The sequence below is a fragment of the Puntigrus tetrazona genome, chromosome 25 (genome assembly GCF_018831695.1).
Source record: "Puntigrus tetrazona isolate hp1 chromosome 25, ASM1883169v1, whole genome shotgun sequence".
Classification (NCBI taxonomy): Eukaryota; Metazoa; Chordata; class Actinopteri; order Cypriniformes; family Cyprinidae; genus Puntigrus; species Puntigrus tetrazona.
This window is the reverse complement of record NC_056723.1, coordinates 16,646,722-16,664,320: the sequence shown is the minus strand read 5'-3', so window position 1 is coordinate 16,664,320 and position 17,599 is coordinate 16,646,722. Positions and strand designations below refer to the sequence as shown.

Genomic DNA, 17,599 nt, shown 5'->3' with positions numbered 1-17,599 from the left:
ACTGTCCTGCTTTCAGCTTTAGTTCTCGCCTGTGGAGGGAAGATGACTTTCTACGATGGCATTTACCCGTTCTACTCTCTACAAAGGAGCCCGTTCATCGTCGACATCAGCCTGCTGGTCGTGATTCTGGTTTTCTCGGTCCTGGCCGTCAGTTTCCTCTTCATTCTACCGGGAATACGGGGCAGATCGGTGAGTTGGAGCAGTTGGTCTAAAACGCTTTTCGCAGCTTTAAGAAGCAATGATCAATAAAGGATGAGAGATGGTCGAAGGTTAAGAGCTGTTAAAAGTTATATTATAAAATAAGTGCCAAGCTCTTAGAAACCTAATGGTTGTCCAAAATGGTTTCACGCAGCTTGGAAAACCTTAATGCCATTAAAAATGTCTTCAAATTATGGTCAAAAGGTGTTTCATGGTACCTTGAGTTGTCAAGCACAGTAGGCTATTTAAAGTTTGAATTTCTATTTTATTTCTGAGGGAAATAGATGTTTTTAAAAAAAATCTTAAGGCCTGTATAACAGCAACATTTAAGCATGTAAATTAAATATGTACATTTACAAATCCGGATATTTCTTTTTGTCAGTTTAGAGGCATTTTTGTGCCCTTTTTAATTTACAAACCTAGTGTGAGGTCTTTTCTCATCAGCTCTTCATATCAGTCAAAAATTTAGAAAAAAATGTGTGAAAAAAAACTGCGAGAGAGAAGCATATTAATATAAAATGTCCTCTTTTTCAGAGACTGTTTTGGATGTTCAGGATAATCGTTAGTTTATTTATTGGAGTTGTTTTAGTAGGTGAGTATTCCGAGTATTTATCTATGACTTCATTTGGAAATTTTAATTTGGCCGTCATTAGAAAAGTTTGAATATTTAACATCAATTAAAACATTCATGAATTGCATTGCATTAGACAACCAGTGCTGCTTGACCTTTTCTCCAATTTCACATTTTTAATGACATTTAACCGAGGTCAAGGTAATTACCAGAGAGTGTGTTTTATCAAATTTAATTGGTTTGGTTTAACATTGTTACGTCATGCAATAGCATTCATAAAAGTGTGAGTAAGAGTCTAAAAATGAAACAATAGAAATAAACATGCTTTTAAGTCCAGCGTGCCATTAAATAAGAGCTTCTGAAATACCCTACATTTTCATTGTGTGATTTTGTACTGTCTTTTGTCCACTCCAGTGTTGAATTTTACCGGAGATTGGGCCGAAGCCAGCGTGAAGGCCAACGCCACCTACAAATCCTTCAGTAACGCTGTGGTTTCTGCTGAGGTGGGACTTCATGTGGGGCTGTATGGCATAAACATTACACTCAAAGGTAAAGCATGCGATTCGTTAATATTTGTAGTCCACTTTTCAAGAAGATTATGACTCCAATTCAGGCTTCATAGGTTCTTTCGATAACCGTTCCAACAGGCGAGCCAGTATCGCAGATAAACGAGACCATTGACTACAACGAGATCTTCAGGTGGTCGAGCAGCGTGGACGAGCAGTATAGCGATGCGCTGGAGCGAGGTCTTCCCAACCCCATCCTTTACATCGCAGAGAAGTTCACTCGCAACAGCGCCTGTGGCCTCATCTACCAGTACAGATACTCAGGCCGCTTCGCCTCAGCCAATCTGTGGTAAACCAACACACAGACAGCACCAATGTCTTACTGCAGTGTAAAGAAACTCCGTCCTATTCAACAAATGCAAACAAGCTAAAGTACAGAATGGCTTTCTCCCACAGGACGGCTTTTTGCTGCTGGCTCGTGGCCAATATCCTCTTCTCAATGCCTGTCATCCTCTACGCCGGGTACATGATGATAGCCACGGCGGCTTTCATCTTCTTCTCCATGGCTTCCTTCTCAACCATATTCAGTGTGACCCCATGCGACTTCAGTATAGGGGCAGAGTCCTTAAGTGCAGACTACAGCCATTCCTTCTGGATCGCTTTGGCTACGGGTAAATGCTTCTTATGGGAAAGTGCAACACTCTCAAAAGTGTTTGACTCGGAAAACGTTTAAAATGCAATGTAGATACATATGTAATCTGGGGTGCCAATACTTTTGTCAAACCATAGGTAAACAGGTTTTTAAAGAACAATTGCTATTTTCAGTCTAAGGAACATTTTTGAGCAATAAATGAATGTTCTTTACTTGAATCTAGGTCTTTAACATCCATGGACGCTTTCAGTTCTTCATAGCGGGAAAAAAAAAGTTCATTCGATTACTGAAATGTTCTTTACACGAAGAAAAATGGTTCTTTTAAGAACTGTTCATGGCAGGGTTCTTTCGTTACCCTAAAGTAGATGGGTTTTTCTGTTGGATCCCATTAAAAACTCCATTTTGAGAGTTAGAATCAAAGTTCCAGAAAGTGGTTTTCACAGCGATGTCATAGAAACATTTTTAAAGTCCCCAAAGAACCTTTCAGCGATCAGTTCTTCAAAGAACCGCTTTGTAAAGATTCTAATCTGAAGAACTATAAAGAACCTTTTGTGCAGTGGTGGCGCAAAGGTTCTTCGTGGAACCATCAATGCCAATGAAGAATCTTTTTTGGCGATTATTTTCAGGTTTGTTGTGCGCTGTGATTGGTTCGGTGGTGGTGATATCGGACTGTCTGTTTCCTGCGAGGATGAGGGAGGTCTTCAGTGTGGGCGTGGACAACGAGGATGACCAATGCAGTACTGGTGAAGGCTACCTCAACTCAGGCTTTCTAGAGGGAGTGATCTATGACGACAGCACACAGACGTCTCAGCAGATCACCACGTTAACAGTACGGTTTTCAAATTTGCACGTTTAGAATAGAAAGAAGATTTGGTCATCATTTACTCACCGTTACGTTGCTCCAAACCCGCATGAGTTTGTCTTCCGTGGAACGCGAAAGGAAATGTTTTGATAAATCTCCGTGCTACTCTTTTTCAATTTAACAAAAGCATATTTGGTACATTATTTGTTTTCAGATTCACAGATTTTTTTCCCCCTCTTTCTGTCTATTTTTCAGAGACTTTGAGGAGCGGTTTGCTGTCATCCACAACTACTACTTGAAAACTTACAGACCCAATCTGTATATAAAATGGTTTCTGATACAACTGTTCTATACGATCTGCATATCCATATGTATATATGTACATAACAAAAAATAAAATACAAATTCTACAAGGTGTATCTTTTCATTGTCGTTTTTACAGTTCTTTTAAGTCCAATGAGATGACATTTGGCGATACCAAGATTTAATTCATATACCCATGAGCATGATTTTTACATCTAAAATATAGTCTGCATAGATTAATTTCTTCAGTTGTGTGATCTGAATATGGAAGTTCATTATTACTGTAAAATAATCAATATATAAGTCATTTGTACGCACACACATAGCCACACGTCACAAAAAAATCATTTTTCATTACTTTAAATATGAATTGAAAAAAATATATATATGAAAAAGTTTAGTGTTGAATAATTATATGAAAATTAAATTCTAAAATAAGTACAATTGTATAAACTATACAGACATTTAAATAAAAAGCGGAAAACAAAATATACAAATACAATTACTTCAGAATTAATATCTCAATGATGCTAAAAAAAAACGAATATATATATATATATATATGTGTATGTATATAATGCCTGAGATGCAGATGGGGAGATTCAGTCATGAGATAATATATATTCACTAAATAAAATCATGCATATAAACATTAATGCAGCTCAGGTTTTCTGATGAATATATTTTCAGTCTTCAGATCCAGCATGCTGAACTAGTCATCTACAGATGGTTCATTCACAGTGTACAGTACCCATTTATCACAGAGACACTGAAGACAGCCAGGAGAACTAAAATGCAGTCTATTCAGCAAATGTAACAGCTATCTTTGGATTTTAGCATGCTTTAGTCCATTTCTTAATCTTTGAGTTTGTGGAAAAAATGGAATCTATTAATAATGCCCTACTTTACTGATTGAGTGAACTTTAGTGCAGTCGCTCCGTACTTTAAAATAAAAGAGTACTTTGTTCGTTTAGAAACTCAAAAAGGCTTGAACCAAAGGCATCTAACATATATACAAACTAATGCATCTGGCGAGGAAGACTGTAGAAGACTATAAGACCATGGCAGACTATTAATTGCATTAATAAGCAAGTAACAGCACTCCTTTGATCAGGTAATTGTGTGATTGTATGTTTGTTCTCTTTACATGCAGTCTAAAGCAAGACAGAGCTCTTCCATATTTTTCTTCTTCTTTTTAGTTGCAGGAAAAGGTCCAGTTTTATGATTCCTTATATGTACATCGGAGTCTCTTGACCAGTTAACAACCTGAACATGACGGCGGGCATAGTTTTCATGTTAATCTATAAAAAAAGAAAAAGAAACACACGTCATTTTAATAATGTTCACGGCATTAATGCATGACATCATGAAAATAATTGAGTGCAAAAATGTGGAGAAGGATAATGTCTGGGTTTTTTTGACTCACGGTGAAAGACAGGGGTGTAAAGTACTAATTGTTCTTCATAACTGTTCATTACTTGCTTTAAGGAATTTGTACAGTACAGTACTGACGTACTGACAGTCGAAACTTGAAAACGTGTACTTTGACTCAATTGATGCACACACTGTCATTTTAAACAATTTCACAACACTGTCTAAATTTATAGACATTTGCTTCTCACACTTTTAATCTCCCTCAACAATTAAATGTATACAAAAATGATTTACAGTTTTCCACTAAAGATCTTGATAATCTATACATGCATGAATATATTTAAATATGTTGAAATATGTTTTTATATTACATATATTTATATATAATATAAAATATAGGAATATTAATATTTTCAATATATATATATATATATATATATTGAGAATATTAATATTCCAACTTTTTATATTATATATATATATATATATATATATATATATATATATATATATATATATATATATATATATATATATATATATGCATGCATTAATATATTTAAGGAAAAAATGTGTTTTATATTACATTTTATATTATATATATATATATATATACACAATAAAATGTAATGCATTTATATAGTATACATTAGTGCCAAACAATTAATTGCATACAAAACAAAAATAATGTTAATTTACATAAGATATGTAATAAATACGTTTTTACGCATCTTCTGTGACAGTGCTTCTACTTAAGTATAATGTCTCTGTACTTTTACACCCCTGCCGGAGGCTGACTATTAGTAATATTTCATCCAAAAGTGCTAGATATAATGGCGTACCTCTCCTACAGATACTGAAAGGGGCGTGGACGATTTTCTCATGCGCCATAGCGACCACACTCTGGCCGTTTATCTCAATTATTCTGTGTCCGACTCGCACACCGCCCCTCTCCGCAATACCTCCACGCATCAGACTACAGATCTGCAATTAAGCACCAGGATGACAACTTAAGGCTGAAACAAGTCATGAGACAACCAAAAAAAATCCCCATCAGCTGGTCAGAAACTGTAACGAAAGTCACGCGTGAGACGTCATTCTTCACTTACTATGCCGTTCTGAACGCTGAAACCCAGCTGGTACTGCAGGTCGGGTCTCTTTATGAGGACAGTAGTAACAGGCGGGCAACTCACTACACTTAGCTTGACCTGAACGTGGTTCTTCAGGCCCTGAAACACACGAGACATATGTAGAGAATGTTCTTAGCCGCTGGTGAGAACGTGTTCAGATGTGTCCAGACCTTGATGATGCCCTGGCAGGTGGCGAGCGGCAGGCCCACCAGGCTGGTGTCGTTGACGGCCATGATCTGATCGCCCACGTTGAGTTTGCCGGAGCGGGCGGCGGGGCCGTTGTTCAGCATACAGGCCAGGATGACGGTGGGCAGGATGGAGCCCCAGCCCGACTCCACCACCACTACGCCCAGCATCTCCCCCTTCTGCTTCTCCAGCTGAAGCTGAGCACAGAAATACGATACAAAAAGAGGAAGAATGCATTAATGGCTAAAAAGTCATTTCTGAAACGGAAAGGGGGCGACAGGTGTTAAGTGCTCATCTAAGTATGATTTTAATATCACAGTGGTGTTGCATGAAGCAGTTACATATGTATACGTTTTAATTGTGCATGTATTTAAAACTTAAATATATAGACAATTTAAATGTCTATATATTGTATGTGTGTGTGCATAAAAATATTAAACATGTATTGAATTTAATATATAGTTAATATATATAGTTATATATAATTAAAAAATAAAATAATATATATATATATTATATATATATATATATATATATATATACAGTAATATTTTGAATTAAATAAATAATAAAGCTCTATCATAAAGTGATACAATTATTAGAACAATGTATTTTCTTATATTTTATATATTAATATGACTCATTTAAAATGACTGATACAATTAGAAATAATATTAAAAATACACTTATGTACAATGTCAATATTTATTTAAAATTACGAAATATATGAACAATACATTAGGATAAATATATAAATGTTTACCATTTATACAGCTATACTATTAATGTATTTAGATGTTATTTTAAATTTTTCCATATATTAATAAAACAGTTGGCATAATTACAAAAAACAACAATTACATATAATAAATATAAACGTGATAATATTATTGCTATTTTACTATACGACTTATTATATTACCATATATTCACATATACTCATATCATTAATACAAAATAATTGAATGATATAAAATATACACACGTGCATATTATATAAATATAATAGATGAAATATTGTGTGTGTGTGTGTGTGTGTATAAACCCATACTGGTCAACCATTAGATAGGACAGTGTAAAGTCAAGGGAAAACATTAGAAAACACTGGGAGAATGGGATCTGGAAAAGAGAGGAGCGTCACAACACAAGCGTTTCCGGTCCCGTATTCACCTCTTTACAGTTTTCAGAGTTGGAGAAATGGATGAGGTCGTCATTATACATCTCCTGTGTGCTCAGGATCTCGCTGTAGTCTTTCTGGCTGAGGTCCTTGGGATTAATCCCATTGGCTCGGAGGAACTCTTGGTAGGCCATGCTGAACGCCTGACCGATGGACTGTGCGATGAGCTGGGCCTGTGAAGGAGGAGAGGGAGGTACTGAAGCACGGCGTGACGGCATCCAGCGAGCGAGAGAGTGCTTGACTCAAATCGAGAGGGCGGAAAAACGTCAAAACATGGAGTTACATCAGCGCGGCAAAGAAGAAATACAAATCTGACTAGATGTTGATCGGTTAGGAGCTGAAAAACCCACAAGGAATCATAGCCTGTGATTCACGCAGTTACGCTAGTCATTATTTGGGCTAATTTGATGATTTCAGCTTTGTTTATTATATACTGATGTGTAACATTTATCATTGGATGGGTTAAATATTTGCTTTTTAAAATAACGCTTTCTGCGGAATAAATAAATACTGATGGCAAAGATTTCTTATTGGATATTAAATTGTATATATATTTGTTTAGTCAGTTTTTGTCTAATTTGATAATGCTTTTAGTACAGAGTTTGTTTATTAAACATTCATATTAAATATTGTACTTTATTGTTTAATATTTTGTAATTATTTAGGCTGTATTATTTAAGTCGATCATTTCAGCTACCAATAAAAGTGTTTATTAAATATGAATGTTAACTACTGCTTACTGAACATTACATTTATACTTGCTATCAATATTTAATCTTATTTGAACATGCTTCCAGTTGAGCTTTTACTCAGTGTTAATATGAAATATTATCTATTATATATATTATATTTTTAATTACGAATTATTTAGGCTAATTATTGCTTTCAACTTCTGATAAGATTTTTTTATTAATTGTTAACATTTACATTTTCATCTACTGATAATTGTGTTTGTTGAATATCGCCCAGCACTACTTATTTAAATATTTTTCTGAAAGTAATGCAAGGACCAGTCTCACATCCTCTGACTCGAAGACGTAGCACATCATGCGGTACTGCTTGCGACTTTCCGTGCCGAGGCCTGAATCTGTGCAGTCGAGCGAGGACGAGTTAGACAGACGCCTGCGAGCCATCAGGACCACCACGTCCCCGATGTCTGCGATGTACGAGATGGTGCGGAGGGCATTGTCCATCATCGTCTCCTGCGAACGAGGATCGGCAAAAGTCTGTGAGTATCAATTCTGCAAATTGGAAAGTATTAAGACGGAAAGAGAGCAATGGAATCTGGAACTGGCACAGGCTGGATTCACGCTGGCATTCCCATTAGATGGCTGTGTATTTAATCAACTAGTATTCATATAACTACATATCTTAAATTACGTTTACCCACCTGCGTGTGTCGGCATTGAGCACCTTGATGGCCTTGGTTGAGATGAACAGGTCGATCTCTGTTAAACTCTGAGGTTCACCGTCTACAGACTGAAGAACATGGTTTCACAAGGTTACAGTGTCATCTAGTGGACTGACAATTAACTTCTGACACCTTTATATGTCTTAAGTAGCACAGGTATATCTGTAGTAGTGCTGTCAAATGATTAAGGTATGTTTATCATGTATATATAAATAATTACACATTCATGTATATATTTAAGAAAAATATATATATATATATATATATATATATATACACACATATATTTTGTAGCAATAGCCAAAAATACATTGTATGGGTCAAAATTATAGATATTTATTTTATGCTAAAAACCATCCGGATATTACGTAAAGTATTTCCTTCCACAAATATATGAAAACGTAATATTTGATTAGTAATAAGAATGGATACGAACTTCATTTGGAACTTCTACTTTTCTCAATATTTAGATTTTTTGACTTTCAAATTGTTGTATCTCAGCCAACTACTGTCCTGTATTCATACATCAGTGGAAAGCTTATTTATTTAGCTTTCAGTTGATGTATAAATCTCAATAAAAAGGTCCAGGGTCACATATATCCACAAAATATTAAACCATGAAGCACACTTCAAGTAACATTTACAAGAGCCTTAGCAAGGTAAAGTAAAGTACCTTAACACAGTCCACAGCTTCCTGCGCTTGCTTCATGCGTATGCTTTTCGACGGGTTTCTGTCGGAGAGCAGTTGGGTCGAGCCAAGGTAGTTCGCGGCAAAGATGATTCCATTGATGAGATCTTCTGGCTCACACGGACCAGGGACTGAAAACATACGAAAAAATCTTTATTAAACCTCAGAATGATTATAAAATTGTGGTGGCTGTGCATTAAAACTATATTATAACCTTAATTCAAGTGATAAGGGATTATGAAAACCCACTTGGGTAAAAAATTATTGACATTTAGAAACACTTGGAAACATTAGTTTTAGAACAGTAATTAAAATATAACCAGTTGCATTACTTGAAAGTCATTGATACGATCACACTACTTTTTTTGCATTTTAAATAGGTTTATTTCCAAAATAACCTTCCTAACACTGCTTATAAATCATCTGAAATTTGAGCAAATAGTCTAAACTTGACTCTAATATGAATACTATGCCAATCATCAACAAACAAACTTACTATCCACAAAGCTTGGGAAAGACGGATTTCTCTGGGCCTGCTGAAAAGCAAAACATTAGAGTTAAAGATTATGTTACAGGTTCCAGTTTGCCCCTTAGGAAGTGCTCTATTATTTTGGTTCCACATATATCTAGGTAACTTGCCGGTCTCTTTTGTCCACATGGTGGCCCTGTACTACTTTCCTCCGGACTACTCTGAGAAACCTGTAGAAACATTGAAACAATTATTAGCCCACATTTTGATAATAGATACAATCTGTATTTGACATAAGACACAATTGTTGTTGAAAACACAGGACTTCAACTAAAAAAATGAGTAGATGGAAGTGCTATTTTGTTCATAGCCAGTTATCTGTAGCAGTTACAATTTCATCTTTCAAGAGCCCAACAATTCAGTTTACATGTGGATGTACTGATGTTTATACATATAAGCTGCCTGGAACTAAAAGTTTAGGGCATCAGCTAACACTTGACAATAATTCAGGAATATACAACACTATTATACATTAATTCATCTAACACACATAGCTAGTTCACATTTCGAATTTGCCCAAATTATACCTGTATATACAAATCTGTCTATTGTAATATCCTTTATCGAAAAGTAGTATACTTTTAATTACATTTTAATTAGTAAAGTTTGAATATATTTCAAGTATTAAGTACTAAATATACTTGTAGTACACTTGTAAGTGTATTTCAGTACTCCTTGTGATTAAATTGACCCTCTTTCTAGTGTATATAGAGTAAATATACTTTTAAGTATACTTTAACAGTAATAAACCTTTAGTACACAACTAGTTTACAATTTAGCTTGTACTGAACTTAAGGGTATACTGATAGTAAAGCAATTAAATACTTAGAATTTTTAGTACAATATAGTCTCTGAAAACTACTAATTTAGTAGTTTTATACTAAAAGTATACTAGCAAGTTTTTTTGTAAACTTTGCATCATGTTTTAAGTATACTACTATATAATACTGTCCCTATTGAGGTATTCATTTGTATATGGTTTGTCGTATGAACATCTGAACATCAAATGAAAGAAAAGGGTATCTGCTTGTAAACAAAAAAATGTTACTTAGCTACATTAATTGGATTTTAAGTAATAAAGCTCATTCTGATTCTAAATTAATACAGTTAGCATTGGCATAATTAGCTTCAATTTTTAGAAAAAAATGGCTAAGGATTTGTATAAAAAGCAATGCTGTGTTGTTTCCCTACCCACTTTTTCCATTCTTTATTGATCCACTGTTCAGATGCTTAACACTAATCTAGCCTATTATTTAGAGGACAAATCTTCAAATCTGACTGGCCACCTGCTCAGGTGTTTCCTCGCTTGTGCCAGCATCCCTGCGATCCTACAGAGGACAGGCAGTTTGAAGAATAGATAGAAATCTTCAAATCTCATTGGAGATGCTTATCTGATGCTTGTCTAAAAGGAGCCAGAAGTCTGGCACAATGTTGTCAGGAGCCTCCAAACTAAGACAAGAACACGATGACATGCAGAGCAATCGCTCCTTTTTTTGTGTTACCTAGAATAAATGCTACCACACTAACAAGGATGCATTCATATGAATCCATTCATTGCCAAATAAAAGACTTATTTAAGTTAGTAAAGAATTCTGCACGGTTACCTGTTCCTGACTAGGACTCGTCTTCTCTGTTTCAACAGGTTTGGCCAAGTCTTTATGTAGCCGTTTGTCTAAGGACTGTACAGGTGTATTAACATGGGCTCTGGGTTGGCTGTTTCTCCTGTCTGATGATGTTGAAGAGGCCCTGGAATTGTCAGGAGCCCCTTTCCCATTATTTGTCTGATCAGGAGCACCTTTATTACTCCCTGAGTTGTTTTGAGCAATTTTGAGTTTGGTCTTGACTTCGTTCTCAATCTGCTCTTCCTCAAAATCCCCAATGCTCTTTCTCTCTCTACCACCCTTTGGCTTGTTACTACAAGCGGGATGGTCCTGCCCTCTGTTTTTGCTGTCTCCAAGACTTTTACTTTGTTCGTGTGAAAGTTTCCCATCTCCGTCCCTGTCGTCCTCTCTGGAGTATTTTAGCAAATGTCTTTTTTTCCAAATGCCTTTATCCTCTGGATCTGCGAATTTAGCTTTATTGCTGACCCTGCTACCATCCTCGTAAGCGGTGTCTCTTTTGTGTATTCTCTCTGACTGATGTCCTCTATATCTGAAACTTTGTCTCGGGTTTCCTCTACCTTCTCTGACCACAGAGACATCACAACCTTTTGGACAGTCCTTAGAACACTCTTCCCGAACCCTTTCTTTTCGATCCCTAGTAGGACAATTTGACCGTGGAGGGACATCCCTTGGGTTTTTAGTGATGTCCAGATTTCTTCTATAGTTACTAACTGCATCACTTTCTTGCCCCACTTTAGGACAATTTCTGCCATCTCTGGGACAATCGCCATCACCTTTATTTAGCATCTCATTGTTGTTCAACTCCGCTTCTTTTCCTTTGTAGTGAAAAAATCCAACATTGTCTTCTTCCTCACTGTCCTCTTCTTCTGCTTCTGCTTCTTCCTCGGTCTCCTCTTCATCCTCCTCATCCTCAGCCATGGGGGCTTGTACAAAGGTTGTTTCTGTTATAGGCTCTGGTCGCTTGTAGACGGTTGTTGTTGCGTCTTGCTGCAGAACCTTGTAAAAGCCTTCCGAGTTATCCCAAGCCTTCTCTGGTTTACAATCCTCCTGGATGTCTCGAGATGTGCCAGGACACTCAGCACTCTCTGCACCTTCATGGCAGTCCATTCCTTCCATGTAGCTTTCATCTTCAGGACAACAGTGGACATAGTAGGTCATCCTGTCTGCTTCTGTTTGCAGTTCCTCATCCTCCTCATAATCATGTTCCTCTTCTCCTACTTCTTCTTCTTCTTCCCCGGATACGACATTATCATACTCAGATAGTGAGTCCTCCTCCATGCTGTCCTGCTGAAGAGGGCTTTCGCCTTGGATGGAGTCGTCCCCAGACCCATCACTTAGACAGTACCTAGCTGGCACAGGAGAGGGTGGTTGGATTTCAAACTTTTCTTGCCCAAGTTCCTCAGGAATTGGATCAACTCCTTCTCCAGAGAGCTTTTCACTTCCAATAGGGGAAGTGCTAGAGGCTGACGGGTCGAGCTCTGAAGCAATAACTATGGTCCCCGGTCTTCTTCTGAGAGCCATGACTGGCTTCATCAGCCCCACAGAAGTGGGATTCTGTCAGTCCTGAAACAAAACATAGTGAGGAAATGATGGCAGAATTTTCATTTTTGGGTGAACTATTACCTTTAAGTTAAATTGAGGTAGCCAATTTGTCACTGATGTGATCAATTGAAATCAAAGATATACAACCATCTTTATCTACTCAAGATTTTTATCTACCATCAAAAGGAAGAAATGCATGTGGCGACATATATTTGGAACATTCCTAATATAATATCACTTAATTTACAGAATCAAAATCATAATGTATCTGGAAGTGGAAGACAAGTATTTTATTTTCAGAGTGCAATATCATTCATTTTGGCATCATTTTGAGAAAAAAATAGTCTATTGTCAATAGTGTAGTGACATTTGAAGCTCAACTCACACAGAGGTCACTTTCAAACCAAGCAGCTTTCTCTTGGTTATTGTAACCAACTTTAACCTATTGTGAAAATATTTTGTCCTCAAAGGGTATTCCTGATTGTACGGATTCTTATTGAAATTAGTGCATTTTGGTTGTGAATGGGCCTATTTGCTGAACTGCTGTAAGTCAAAGACTGCATCTTTACGCAGAAATCCGCCAAATAATCCTAAGGACAGGAACACATAAATGCAATGTAAAATACAATTCTACAGCCAGTAAATTTGACAGGTCCAAAAGTTAATTCTGGTCCCTTAGTGTATCATACTAAACAAATGTGCAACATATACCAATAATCAAGTAGAGATGAAGGAATTCTAAAGATGTATTCCTCCGATATTTCAGACAACATGCATTGAAATAAAGCGCGCTAGTATCCAAAAACTGATTAGACTGCATCAGTCTATATGCAATTTACATCTACACCTTGACTTAGTACCAGTTCCTGAGCTGTATTAAAACCTCTGAGGAAAACAACCTCATCCAAATCAAGCGCAGTACACCCCAGAATCAGGGAGACAGATCTGCACAATTCAGCAGGTGTATCAGCAGGAAACATGCTGATATTCTCCTGCACTACAGGGATTTCTCTCTATTGATGAGAGGCATCAGATTCCCAGTGGAAATAAGGACTCCTGCTTTTGATGGTGACTCACTTCATTTGTCCCCTTGTACACCACAAGCTTGCTTCAACCACAGATGGACCGATATTTTTAGTTTGATATCTTAATCTTTAAGTTTTGTATTTATTTCATGGAAAAAAAGCAGCATGAGGCTTGAAAACAAACTCCAAATACCTTCGTAGGCCACCGTATTTCCAAATATCTAAGCATGGAGATTCAGGGATAGAAGTATATTTTTCAACTGTTACAATCAATTTGCTAATCTATCGGCATTTAACATGGTTTATATAAAGTCGCAAAATAAACCGATTCTGATTCCTCATAAATTAGCCCACTCACACTTCAGAGAAACTGTGGAAATTGGCCCAGACCTTAAAAGAAAAAAACAGCAAGCCTAAGCTGAAATTGGTGTCCTGGTCGAAGCATGTAATCGAACACATTAGTATCGCTATTAGATCAGCAAGCAACTTCTAATTGGCCGATATACCGGTCTTCCTCAATGCTCCTTTATGCTCAGCGACTATCAATGAATTTGCAGAGGTTGTTTTTTTTTCCATTTGGTCTAGAGCTTTCTTATTCAGCAATGTAAAAATGTGCCTTTATTTCCTCTTACGTGAAGCTCATTTAATAAAATAGGTTTAAAATGAGCAATTTGGCATGCGCTGAAACTTAAATTACGTTCCTTGATGTGACTTGAACAGGGTTTCACACACATTTTGAACAGTGTATTTCTATACTTTTTTTCCCATGTCATTCAAAGTCATTCATGATAATGCAAGTCAATTAAATATTTAATAATTCTTAAAATATGTTCTTTTCGATGATTTCTTGGGATTTCCAGAACCTTTCCAGGATTTGAAAATCACAATGTCTCACACACACACACAGCAATAACTATTATTTTCAGGTTTTACAAGCTTTTTAACTCGTTCATAAAGACAAAATGTATACTGTCCTCAAACTGTGCATCAGTTTCACATCTCCATATTTTCTATCACTTTTTGCTTAGATGTACACTGTATAATTGGTTAAAATAAACTGATGCTTTAAAGAAGACTGATTAAAAAATTATAATACAAGAATTTGCTCACATCTAACAAAGCAAATGCCCCGGTAAAGGACAATCGCACAAACGCAGAATCTGTCAGACCTCAAGACCTGTAGAGAGATGCTGTCTCATCTAAATGTAAATGCTTTTGTCTGGACACTTCCATACTGAGAAAGAAAACACAATGAAAGCAGCTTATGCTAGTACAAGAACCGCAGCTTTGTTGGCCTTGGATGGTTTAAAACAAGCTGGCCTCTGAGTCTAACCTGTGTAACCCAAACCAAGTTCTCAAACATCCCTCTAAACCAGCCAATAGACCCCGAAAGCAGATTATGCTGCTTTTCAGCATGGCTGTATACACAATGCTAAAAGCATTTCCGACCGTGGACCACAAAACCAGTTACAAGCAGCATGGCTATATTTGTAGCACAATACATTGTGTGGCTAAAAATGATTGATTTTCCTTTAAAGTCATTCGATTGGTATTATGCAAAGATCATATGTTGCAAGAAGATACTTCCTATAGTAAATATATCAAAACCTAATAGTAATATCGTATGCATCGCTAAGAACTTGGACAGCTTTAAACGAGATTTCTCAATATTGAGTGATTTCAAGATTTTTTCAAAAGATGAATCTAGCATATTGCATATCCTAACAATCCCCACACCAAAGGAAGGCTTATTTATTCAGCTTAAGACACCCTTATAACAGGTTTTGTGGTTCGGGGTTACATTTGTAGGGCTATTGCCCCGCGTAACGGCCTCACGAACCATCCTTTCGACCCTGAAATATTTCTAAAAGTTTCTAAATGAGTGTCAGTTCAGCAGCAAACCTCGCTCCCCGCGGCTCGAGCGTCACAGCCCGTTCCTCCAGCGGTCTCGAGACTGAATGAACGTTACCGCAACATCCGTCGAACCACAAAACACCGCTCGCAATCCCGAAAATCTCGTTTCCTGCACATAGCATCACGGAAAGCGTTCAGCCGGGGTTAACGTGAAGACGCGTCGGCTTTTAAGCGTCTCCCGTGACGATGAAGCGGCGACGCACATTCGCTCACAACGACAATAACGTGCGGCGATTAGCACGATGTGTGTTTTTGTCTTTTTAGGGCAGTTAACGTTAAACCGACTACAACGGAGGCGGCTAACGCGTGCTTGAGCGCCGACGATAAACGAGCGGGTGCTTACCCGAGCCAGCCAAACAGATATCTGCCGTTGTGTTGCTCGGACATTTACGAAGCAAATGTTAGGGCTTGTCTTTGATGGAGCACAGATGCTGAGGAACGTGGATGTAGCCACACACACACATACACACCCTCAGCATCCCGGGACAGAGAGGCGCTTTATGGGTGTGTGTTTTTTTTAAAGAGACAGTCAAACATTAAAGAGCGCTAGTATTAGTCGATTGCATTATTCCACAGCTACTTCAAAAACATGCCATCGCTGCAACGTGAAATTCAACGTTTTATGTCAGCAAAAAAACAAACAAAAGGGAAATTGTCTTGATAAAAACAAAGAGTGACTATTAAAAAGGGAGCAATATGTGTATGCACTGCATATATACACTGCATACAGTATGTAGTATGCGAGACAGTAAAGTCACAAACCAACCTTATATACACTTATAGTGCGCTATTCGAAGGGGACAGCCAGTTGTCTGTAGTGGACATTGTGTGCACTCATCCCATCATTTACCTCAATGAGTGTGGCTAGAGGCTTGCCATGCGCCAGGCCGAATGATTTCCTGCGTCGCCGCAAAAGATGCCATCTTCTGGTGCACTTTGTTTCTGAATTCGCTCACTTGGTGCCATATAACTCATCCAGTGAACTACATAGCGGACTAATTTAAGGAACAGCGAAAGAAGTGGTAGTGTGTTGCCACATCTAGTCTGCTGCGATATAATGTAAAACCCTCAAACGAATGTGGGCTTATTAAAGGGTTAAACATAGGGATGTCATTAATCATTTACACCCATGTCCTTTCTAACAAGTTGAAGCTTTGTTCGTCCTTGAAACACAGTTTAAGATATTTTGGATGAAACCGTAAGCGTTAATTGTGACTGTTTCATAGACTGCCGAGTAAATTACACAGTCAAGGTCCAGGAAGACATCGTCAGGGTAGTACATCTGCTCTCATTGGCTCAATCTGTTTTTTTTGTGTCTTTATTCAACAATTCATCTCATCTGTGTCTCTTCACGTCATAGTAGCACCATTTCGGAGAATATCCACTGCAAGCAAACCGCGTAAGCTCTTCTTTGTTGGCTGCAACACGAGGATACAGTATTTTATGTGTATTTACGCTTTGATTTGAACGAAAACAGCACATCCTTAAATGTGCACATTCTTAAATTATGTTCAGAGGACGAACAAAGCTTTTAAGGGTTTGGAGAAACATGGTTGTAAGTGATTAATGGCAAAATTTTGATTTTGGGGTGTAGAAACCCTTTAAGGTAAACCCCAGTTTATTCAGTGCATGGGTATTTTTTTAACTGCTAGCCACTGAGTGTATGTTAGGCCAGGTTTTCACAACAAAACATACTCAGTTGCTACTCAAAACAAGCCCAATGATGTTTCGATTTGATTGGAAAAAGTCAGCCAAGTGCAGGATGAGTCATCAATATTTTGGCCTATTTTCTAGAAGACGTCAACTTCAAAAGCACATGTATGCTAAAAGCTAATTTTGTCAACGTTTACGAGTACAGTAACATATAGATGACCTCGAGCTCAACACGCGTGGTCTAAAAGCCACAAAAAGGTTTAAGAACGTTTAAAACCCTTTAAGAACGTTATTATTCATATTTATTCCCATATTT

The 17,599-nt window shown here is 37.2% G+C and overlaps 2 protein-coding genes across 3 annotated transcripts; one reads left to right on the top strand and one right to left on the bottom strand.

Annotated features, from left to right (window-relative positions):
- The first annotated feature begins 15 nt into the window (after window positions 1-15).
- duox2 (dual oxidase 2) lies at window positions 16-3,577 on the top strand. 2 transcript variants are annotated; one of them, XM_043227613.1, is made up of 7 exons: window positions 30-189; window positions 733-790; window positions 1,184-1,318; window positions 1,417-1,624; window positions 1,732-1,946; window positions 2,554-2,756; window positions 2,985-3,577. In XM_043227613.1, exons 1-7 carry the CDS (start codon window positions 43-45, stop codon window positions 2,991-2,993), a joined length of 975 nt encoding a protein of 324 aa, XP_043083548.1. In that variant the 5' UTR covers window positions 30-42; the 3' UTR covers window positions 2,994-3,577. The 2 variants fall into 2 exon arrangements, with proteins under 2 accessions (XP_043083549.1, XP_043083548.1); XM_043227614.1 differs by lacking the exon at window positions 2,985-3,577 and having other exon boundaries at window positions 16-189; window positions 2,554-2,935.
- A 117-nt stretch (window positions 3,578-3,694) lies between these two features.
- apba2a (amyloid beta (A4) precursor protein-binding, family A, member 2a) lies at window positions 3,695-16,121 on the bottom strand. The gene is given in 13 exon segments (XM_043227618.1): window positions 3,695-4,333; window positions 5,249-5,269; window positions 5,271-5,390; window positions 5,516-5,635; window positions 5,707-5,919; window positions 6,893-7,072; window positions 7,919-8,101; window positions 8,286-8,378; window positions 8,984-9,129; window positions 9,495-9,534; window positions 9,638-9,697; window positions 11,132-12,712; window positions 15,974-16,121. Coding segments are annotated over 12 exon segments (2,799 nt in total). The 5' UTR covers window positions 12,683-12,712; window positions 15,974-16,121; the 3' UTR covers window positions 3,695-4,261.
- Window positions 16,122-17,599: the final 1,478 nt, after the last annotated feature.

Excerpts from the sequence above, each read along its gene's own strand:
- duox2 (XM_043227614.1), top strand. The coding sequence starts at position 43 with ATGACTTTCTACGATGGCATTTACCCGTTCTACTCTCTACAAAGGAGC. Across the intron at positions 190-732 it reads CGGGAATACGGGGCAGATCG|AGACTGTTTTGGATGTTCAG; the intron begins GTGAGTTGGAGC and ends CCTCTTTTTCAG. Across the intron at positions 1,625-1,731 it reads TTCGCCTCAGCCAATCTGTG|GACGGCTTTTTGCTGCTGGC; the intron begins GTAAACCAACAC and ends TTTCTCCCACAG.